The 10186-nt window shown below is 44.1% G+C and overlaps 1 protein-coding gene across 1 annotated transcript in view; it reads right to left on the reverse strand.

The window, feature by feature from the left end:
* ROCK1 (Rho associated coiled-coil containing protein kinase 1) overlaps nt 1-9894 on the reverse strand; it is a 90067-nt gene extending 80173 nt beyond the window's left edge. The window contains exons 1-2 of the mRNA XM_080581109.1: nt 9738-9894; nt 8752-9395 (exon numbers count right to left, since the gene is read on the reverse strand). Coding sequence (XP_080437235.1) covers nt 8752-8844 — 93 coding nt within the window. The 5' untranslated portion in view covers nt 8845-9395; nt 9738-9894. The remainder of the gene's footprint in view (nt 1-8751; nt 9396-9737) is intronic.
* Between the last annotated feature and the right edge of the window lie 292 nt (nt 9895-10186).

Raw genomic sequence — 10186 nt, forward strand, 5'->3', positions numbered from 1 at the left:
TTTTATAACAAAGACGGGCTCATGAGGAAATTTCATGTACTTCTAACGCCAACAGCAGTACCTAGTATCACAGAATGCTTTGGATTGGAAGGGACCTTAAAGCTCATCCAGTTCCACCTCCCCTGCCATGGGCAGGGACACCTCCCACCTCGACCTGCTGGCCAAGCTGCTTTTGATGCAGCCCAGGATACAGTTGCTCACGCAGCACTTTGCTTGAAGCCCAGGTGCATCAACCACCACCCCCAGGTCCTTCTCCTCAGGGCTGCTCTCAATCCATTCTCTGCCCAGCCTGTGTTTGTGCTCAGGATTGCCCCAGCCCAGGTGCAGGACCTTGCACTTGGCTGCGTTGAACCTCATGAGTTTTGCACAGGCCCACCTCTCAAGTCCATCCAGCTCCCTCTGGATGGCATCCCTGCCCTCCAGTGTGTCAACCACACCGCTCAGCTTGGTGTCATCAGAAAACTCGCTGAGGGTGCACTCAATAACACTGTCCCTTTCAGCAAAGATGTTGAATATGAAACCAAGTCACAGTTGCGAGGCACCAGTATTACTTCTGTTTTCAACAACGGCTTTACTTTCTAGCTTGTGTTGTTCTGTGCAACCTGACGTGTGATAAAAGGCATGGAGCAACTGTAACCAGCATGAACGCTTTCTCCTACCTACAGGCTCTCTCCTCCCTGCGTTATCTTCTACATCCACTTCTACTCTACCATCTCCTGGTTGGAGAGATTTCCTCCCTCCAAAAGTTCTTTTGAAAACAGTGTCACTCCAGACTTGTAGTCAAATGTGCTCCAGATATCAAGAGTGAAATTAGCATGCTGGACTCTGTCTCCCACACTGCGGGAAGATGGCACTTGTTGCACTGATACCTGGCACTTGAGCTTCTACCACCATCAGCCTCTCCTCCCCTTCTGCCTATCCCCCAGGGACGGAGGGTTGTTGCCCCGTTAGTATCAAAGCCCTTCACATTCCCCTACCAAGAAGGGGAAAGCATAACCTCCCTCACTGCTTGTCAGAAGTTGCGTGATGAATACATTCAGATATAGAAAGTGCAATAGGTCAGAATCATGAACAACTGAGGTGGCACTTCTGGAGCATAAATCTGACATCAGAGCATGGCAACTTTTTTTTTTTTAACCCTTTTTCTCTCCAACAGGAAAAAAAACTACATCTGAGCTGTTTCAACTGCAGTCACAAATTAAATTTAATGAGCTTACCAATTTACAGTAGCTTCCCCCTCAGGTGATCACCCTTATGCACAAAGTCTCCAGTTCTACAGCTGCCTCTATTCAGGAAGGTTCTTCTAGTCTTTTTTGGGAGATACCTTTCAGAAGAAAAAAATGCAGGCTCCAAAGAGGCTTACACTCCACATTAATAAGGCCAAACTGCTTAGAAAACTGTGGGTCAATTCAAAATCATTTTCCAAATTAACCGATTTGGAAAAAAAGGAAACAGGCTAGTTAATTTTTTTCTTCTGAAGTTCCTAAATAGAATGCAGACATGAAAGAAATCAGTTTTCACCTTGAGAGCTCCATTTTCTTTGAACACTTGCACTTAGTATCATCCATCAGTGACCAACACAAAACTGGCCCTGACCATCCATTCTTCCGTCATACTTTCCTATCTGAAGTAACTACCACAGCTATTATGCAAATCCTACTAGCCATCTTCTGAAAAACATATATTCCCCTAACACTAAAACCAGTGAGTATTTCCCACCTTAAATGTCAAAATGATAAGAAAAGCTTCTGACCTTCCCTTCTTTAGAAAATGCAAACCAGACGTGAGGGACTTAGTTTTGGGTAGTCAAGGCTTTCTTTTGCCATTATTTGCTAAAGAAGAAACCCAACTTATAGAGAAACAGTAGCAGTTGGTGACTACATGGGAAAACAGCCATTTGTTATTAATGCAATTTAAGTGTGGATAAATAACTAGACTTTATCGGGAAATACCAGTTTTCCTCTGAATATATTCATACCTTGGCATTTAACTCATTTGAACACTACGCAGCAATAACTGAATATTACACAGCTTTTAAGAGGAAAAGAGGACAAGATTACTCATCAATATTTGACCAAGTATGAGAATTCAAGAATTTCTTAATTACTTTTTTCTGAAGTGAATATTACAATTTGTGAAGATCTGTAGGAAAAGCAAGTACCTGTCCCACTTGTATTTCTAGATCAATTAAAAGTTCTGTAGACCAGATATACACAACCTAGACAGGCATTTAGGTAGTTCCAAACCACAATCCAAAATAAAGCCTTAGTTTGTCTGGTGTTTTCTACAGAGGTTTCCAGGAATCGTGTCTTTGCACTACCTTGGACCACACAACTAAAAAAAAAAAAAAAGAACACATTCACATTTTTCTGTTTCTTTTACACAGGCTGAAGAAATATGAACACACTGAAGAAATGGAAGAGGGAAAGCTGAAATATAGAAGCCAAAAGTTGGATTTAAATTAGAGCCTACAAAGAGATTTTAAGGACTGTCTCCATGACATAGCATTGTATAAATATTGACAGGGAGTGGCAATCTTTCAGCAAGCAAAAACCCATGTGTTACAAGATTTTGAGTATCAGAATAGACTTTGACCTGTGCTGTAATGAGAACCTGGTGCTGGTCCTGTGACGGTTTTCCCTTAACAGGACAGGCAGCTAAATGGTCGGAGCAACTGCTGCTTGTCTAGATCGCCTCTGGACTTCTGCAACCTCGAAACCTTAAAGATGCACCTCAACATGGTGCTGCACCACAGCTGGTGCCGTTTGGATATCCATCCATACTGAAAAGCTCAAGAAGAAACCTGACTAAAGATTACACTACAGGACAGCCAAGAGTCTCAACATAGCAAAACACCAAGATCTCCAAAGCATTTTTATTTCCCTGAAGATCATGTTTCAGCTCTTGTTCAAGCGCTATTTATCCAAACGTGCATCTCAGCAGACTTCTGAGGAAGGCGACAGTGCTATTTGCATTTGCTTTAAAAGTGCTATAACTGGGTGTTGGCCTGCATAGCGTTTACAGTTTTATGAGTATTGTCTCATCACCCTTCTGGCTTTATTGCTGTTTGAATGACTGAACAAATTAAGGCAGAGGCAGAATAGTTTTCAAACATTCTCCAACTGTGTTCTCAAAGACGGAAGTTCAACTTTCCAGAATTTCCATTTAGAGCCGCAATTTCTTGATGACAAAGGAGTTTTGATAAATTGCATCAACTAAAGGTCAGAAGACATAGAAGGTTTTAAATACATGTTTCAGAACCTCTCAAATTCAAGATAAACATCCTGTATTGAGATAAACATCTCAGTATTCCTTGGTAAGAGACCTAAAAAAATTTTATTTTCATGTAGTGTTAAATTACATCCTCGGGAATTCTGCTAACACCAACTGTGAGGCTACCCATATCACTCGGTCCTAGAGCTTCTAAATATTTATTAAGTTCTTCAACAAGTGGCTCCCAAAGCTATCATCTACCAAAAAAATCAAATAAAATCAAAGAACTACATACCCACAGGTTGATTTTCAATTTGTCCAACAAACAAATTCCAGGTGTTTCCCTCTTCCTTCCTGCCACCCCCAAAAAACAAAAATATTCCACAGTTGCCAGGGAAAGGACATTGTAAATGCTCTTTCCAAGTAAAAATGTTTGTAAGCAAACTATTACATTTTTTTTTTTTGTGTGTGTGTTTTTTTTGTTCCTCCACTGGTCTTGCTGAAACATGTCTTAAGATCAAATTCCTATTATTCTTGATTAAAACTTTTTACAGAAAAAACAGTAATTACATGCCTACAGCCTCTAGTATTACAAACAGAGGTATCAGCTAAGTTAACAATTCTTGTATAAAATCTACCGTACACTGTGAATCAAATGCTAACATGACAGTCCCACCATCTATACTGTTACTCTCTGGGGGCTTGCATAATATTAAAAAGACTCCTAGAAGGTGCAACCTAAAATGCAAATTCAGTTTTTGTGTTTCCAAAGCTGCCTTACAGTTGCATTTTACCTTTTATCATTAACTTCACATCAACGTATTTCATAATTCACAGTGATGAGTAGAGAGTATTAACCCGCAGTCAGAGCTACTTTTATACACAAAGCTTGGATATGGTAACTTGAAGACCCAGAATTACAATTCCAAGTCAGCCAGAAGTCTTATTTTATACCTAACTGAAGAAAAAACACCAGATCTGAACGGCCATGGTGATGTGTCCAAAGAGATTGTCAACTTCAGGATGCTTTAAGTAGTCTGCAGGTAGTTCAGAGTAGTTCATGATTTGAAAATGTTTGAGCTCAGCTTTGCCAATCTTCCATGCATTAACTTTATTACCAAAAGAGAAAGCTTCTCATATACCTAGTTTCTTCAGCATTTTATCACTCAGATTCTCAGAGCACAGTTAGCATGTTTTCAGAGAAGGTGATTTTCAACAGTTATTTTTACAGGTAAGAGCTTCTGAAGTAAAGGTACTTTGACTTGCCTTCTTTACTCCCCTCCCCATTTATTTACCAAATATTTAACCACAAGGTCTCCAAAAATGCTTTCTAAAAAGTTTGAAGTGGAGAAGATAAAAAGAGGTCTAGTGACAAAAGAGATTTAAACCCCAAATCCTAAAGCGCATGAGATCTTCTCACCTTTTCCAATTCAAGACAGATTAATATAAATTCATCTGGCCAAATATTAATTAGACATAGGAAAACCAAGAGAATCTACATTGGCACTTGTGTATTTTTGTTACAACAAAAAATAAAAGTCTCTTGACACTAGATAAACCAAGTTTGTCATAAGCAGCAGTCACTGTTATTAGCTGATTGGAAGCTAAACTACTGAGCAAGTGAAACATGACATCTTTGAAGACTGAGACCATCTGAAGTCTTAAAATCAACTTCTCAATTAATTGACAAAGTATTTGAATAACCAAGTTACTCAAGCGTCCACATAAAATGTAGAAAGACTCTTTCAGAGTTGTTGGCAGAGCAAAGAGAGCATCAAAAAGCTTTTTCATGAGAGTTTGCTAGATACTTTTCAATCAATCACAAGCATAAGCAGCCTTAGGTCAAGATGTGTCCCTGTATATCCACAGATGATATCCCTCCCTCCCCACTCTCCAAAACCTGGAAGCCTATGAACTCCAAGAATTTAGTAAGGAACACCAAGGAAAAAAAAAAGTGTTTTTATTCCAAAATCGTAAAAGCATACTCGGTGAATACTACTTTCTCCTGCTTAACAACATTATTGGAACACTAAGCTGAAGATAAAAGGGACACGGTTTAGTGGGTGACAGTAGTAGTAGGAGGATGGTTGGACCAGATGATCTTGAAGGTCTTTTCCAACCTTAATGAGTCTATGATTACACTGCCCTTATCTGCATTTAGCACACCAATGGTATGCACCAGACCTGACCATCATACACCCTACAGCGTGACAACTCATCTAGCACAGCCTTCACAATCCTTATTAGGTCTTTTCAAGACGCAGAATGCTAGGACGTGGCATGCTGAGAAAAGTACTAGGCGATGCTGTGGCACATACTTTACCAAGAACACAGGTTCTGGCCTCCTCCTGGCTCACAGAAAAGACGACCTGTCTATGATTTCCCAGCCTTGTGCTAAATCAAGTGCACGGAAGCCACAAAGATGCAAACAAATTTAAACAGTTGCAACTTATAGTCAGCTTTCTTACTTTGCTTTTATTACAACCCTGTTTGTTTTTCCTTTCTCTTATGCACTTCTCCCTCCTGTGCCTCAGCTTTATTAATTTCCTTCCTGCACCATGTGAATTGAAGTCCTCACTATGTCTCTTCCGTTTGCTCTGTTGTCACAGCTCCTCTCCCACACCTTCCTGAATCTGTAATGCACCTTCCTCTGTATCAGACCTTCTCCCCACCTGCCCTTCCCCCAGTCTTCTTTCCTTATTGTTCTCATACTACTTCACTTATAAATTTAGGATGCTTCTCGCACACAGAAGTTAGCTTATGACATTCACAAAAAAAAAAAAAAAGGTTACAAGGTTACAAAACTGGTTTGAAGTTTATTCCATACCTGCCTTCTACCCTACAGGGGCTACTAGCTGATGAGGGATGGAGGGGTGTAACAGTAGGAACGGAAACGAGATAAAGTAAAGCTAAAGAGTAGAAGTAAAAAGCTGAACTATCTTAGGAAAAAACAAGTGCATTGCTAAAACTTCTCCTCACAGCCAAAAGCATGTTTCTTGAAACTAAAGAAACTCCAGCATTTTAAGCCTATCCGTATAGAATATCAGATGCTGAATTTAAAGCATCTGTGCAATATATGCTTTCTATCATCCATACATTACAGCTCCGATGAAGAGTTACCTAACATCATTGCTGAGGAGAAGTGAAAAAGTAAAACCAATTCATGCCTTTACTCAAAAGAAAAAGGGTGTTTACATTTTAAAGATGTTATAAAATTGGATAAATGTTCATATTGAGTCTGATGATATAAACTTGCTTTTGTTTCCTTTGTAATTGTACTGGGCCAAGAGACTGAAATGTTTCCTTGGCCTGGGGAGGAGGGGTCATCTTTAAAGATACTTCAGGTGCAGATCAATTACATCTATACCTAAGCATTTCTTTAAAACATATCCAAACAGATTATGATAATATATAATTATATCTTAAGCGAAGAATGACACCTGTAGTGTGAATCTCACCTCAAAGTGGTATAAAATACTTAAACTCTTTAGAAAGGGTTGCATACTTAAATTCTGCAGAAAAAAGCCCTAGAACTGATGAGATGAAAAAGTCCAGCCAGCAGAGTGATACAGTGACCAAACACACACAAAAGCAACCTAATAGCTGATGTCTTCAGAATACACACTTTTTTTGTTGTAAGTTTAAAAGAACATTACCTGTAACTATGGCTAACAAAAAAATAATTCTGATGGCTGTAACACAAGAAGCTGCCTTTAAAAGAATACTCAAAGGTATGCCAAAAATCCCAGAAAATTGCTGAAGTTTCACTTTAAAGGACACGCTTAAGATCTGAGAGGCAAACACATGTTATAAAACTTAACAGAGGCATGACAGGAAGCATCCCAACAAGTTCATTCCCAGACTGACTACAGCCTAGCTCCCAGTTCTTACTAAGGTAACTATAAAGAGGCAAATCCTTAAACTGATTAAAAGATCAAGGAGTACAGTTAAAAAAATACTATCAACTGCATGCCTGATATCTGAAAGCTCATTAGTACTGCTGTAGAAAGCCCCCCCCGACGTATTGCTAGCATCAACACACATACTAGCAACCTGAGTCATGGTTAATGTTAAAACTCTGGCCTCTTAATTCATTCTATACCCCTGACTTCTGTCTATAGACGCAGGGTGTAATAAAAAAATTTGACAGTACTGTCCTAAGTCATCAGAACTGACAAATTATACCCTAAGCATCAGATCTGTTCTCATTAGCTGTGGCTCAAAGATGAAAGATATGTAAGCTAGATCAAAAGCAGCAAGTTAACTGGAAGATGCAGCGCGTTTTCCTTAGTGGCAACAACATCCATGAGGCCCTGCTTTTATCCAGGGAGGGAGCTTTAACCTGTCAACACCTCCAAACATCACAAATCGGTAAAAAGCTAAACAGAGTACACACTGTCATGCACTCGTGCAGGGTCTTTCATGAGGTTCTTTTCACCTCTCCAGTACTTTTATGCTCACATGAGCTATCTCGTAAGAGCCATGCAGGGAAGATGAAGAATGACTATTAGGAAGCATCTCCACCCCTCGCTCCCCCCCTAATGGGAGAGTTCATCCTAGGCACAAATTCAGTTTACTTGTTCTCTTTGTGACAGCAACAGGCGGGGAAGATGGGGACCCACCTACACACTTCCGAACTTGTATCACTTCCTACAAAGAAAAGAAATTCACTAGTTCGGCGTAAAAGTAAGAATTACACTTTTCTACTTAAGGATATCTCTAGGCATATCAAGGCACCCATCTACATCCCAAATAAATTGACTGGATTTGGCACACACTTTGGCAAGGTGCTTTTTATAATCAGAACTGAAGTACCACTCACTTTTGTGCAAGCAACTGTCAAATGGTGTTGGTTTTATGTCAGGAAGTGTTATGTTTTGCTTCCTTATGATGCAATTACAACACTGACAGCATTGCAGAGAGCCACTGAACCATCAGGTATGATCAAGTAGGGAAACAATTAGCAGACAACTGTCCACCCAGCACACCAACTATTTTAATATGCATTTAACCCCTCTGCCGTGACTATTTTGCCACCTGCAAGGGCGCATTAATCTTACAGCTGTATTTTACATGGCATTAGTACTTGCCAACATCTACGCTAAAAAGGAAGAAGTAAGTCAGTGCTGCAGTGCTTAACCACAACATAGGAGGACTTCACTCTTAAAAAAAGTAAACACTTTCAAAGAGGGAATTGGTAACAAAGCTATTTACAGTCGTTTGCTCGCACAGGGGACTGACACTCAGGAATTACAGCTCTGCACAAAGCGTCCACTGGTGACCGTCGGCGAAGTAAAGAAAGGTGCATGAAGCGAGAGGGATGACAAGCCTGAGGCAGGACTGGGCGAGCTCCTCCTTGGCACGAAATCCACTCTCCCTCACACACAGAAATTCATGCACCCGTAGCTCAACGCTGAGTAAACAAAACACCAGTGCAGAGTTGAGCAGAGTGACTCAGCCAGCAGTGAGAGATTCAGTCCCACAGGGTAAGAAATTTGGGGAGACTGCTCTGGGGACCCATCGGCGCTCCCTACTTACCAGCAAACAGTCCACGTTCACTTCGGATTTGGGGTCCTTTAAAGTCACATCGATTTTTTCGAACCGAGCCTCAAAACTCTCTCCCGTCGACATGTTTCCACGGATTAAAAAGTTTCCCTTATTCCAGAGCAAAATAAGTTTTTTTTTTTTTAAAAAAAAAAAAACAGGAACACGCACAAAAGAAAACCCACGCAGCCTACGCCAGGCTGGGGAGCGCTTCCTGCGGAATCCCTTCAATCACAGAAGTCTCTGAGGCGAGTCCCCCGCTCCGCACCGACAAGGGGGAGGCAAACCGAGGGGGAGCAGGCAACCGGGGGGCTGCTTCTCCCCGCTCCTCCGGGCACGCACGCACTTCCCCGGGCGGCTCAGAGCTGTGCAGCGGCAGGTTTCCTCTCCCTCCCTCCTCTGCTCGGGCCCCGGTGCCTCAGCAGCCGCATCCTCCCGGCCGGGGAAGGCGCCCTGGCAGCCAGCGTAGCGGTTCTTCCTCCTCCTCCTCCTCGTCGTCGTCGCCCCGCAGCAGCAGCAGCAGCCGGCGGCGGGTCGGTGCCAGGTTCCCGAGGGCGGCAGCTCTCTCTCCGGAGCACCACCACCAGCAGCAGCAGCAGCAGCAAGAGGGGAGGTGGAAGGTGAAGAAAGCCACGAGCCTGCAGGGAGGGAAGAGCGAGAGGAAAAGGGGAAATAAATAAATAAATCGGGAGGAAACCCTCAGCGCCTCAGCACCCGGGGGTGCTCCTCGCACCGCGGCGAGCAGGGGGCGAGCCGCTTCAACGGCGGGGCGACGGCAACAGCATCTTCCTCCCACCTCCTCCTCCTCCTCCTCCTCCTCCTCTTCGTCGTCTTCCTCCCGCCTCCCGCCTCCTCCTCCTCCTCGTCGTCTTCCTCCCGCCTCCTCCTCCTGCCCCCTCCCGCCTCCTCCTCCTGCCCCCTCCCGCCTCCTCCTCCTGCCCCCTCCCGCCTCGCTCAGCCCCCCCCCAGCCCTCACGTACGGGACAGCAGCCCCGGGGCCGCCCGGTGCCGGGTGTGAGGGGAGGCGGCTCACGGCGCGGCGGCCGCCAACATGTCCGCCTTCCTGTTTGAACGGGGGGGGGCGGCTCGGCCAGCCCGGGACGGCGGCGCGGCGCGGCGCGCATGCGCGGCTCTGCCCCGGGAGGGGAAGGGGAGGCGTGAGCGCGCCGGGCGGGGGCGCCGCTCAACGGTCGGAGGGGGCGCGCGCGCGGCGGCCGTTAGGGGCGGTTGGTTGGGGGCGGTTGAGGGCGGTTAGGGGCGGGGAGGCTCTGACAGGGCGCTGCCGTGAGCCCCCTCCTCTGCTCCTTCAGGTGCCGCTTCAGGGCTTCGGTTCCCGCTGCCGTTGCAGAAATGGCCAGCGCGTTCCTACCGAGATCGCTGAAAGCGATGTGGGACGGCAGCTCGTTAATCGCTGGCGGCTGCAAGCCCG

This window comes from Anser brachyrhynchus (genome assembly GCF_964034855.1).
Source record: "Anser brachyrhynchus genome assembly, chromosome: 2".
Lineage (NCBI taxonomy): Eukaryota > Metazoa > Chordata > Aves > Anseriformes > Anatidae > Anser > Anser brachyrhynchus.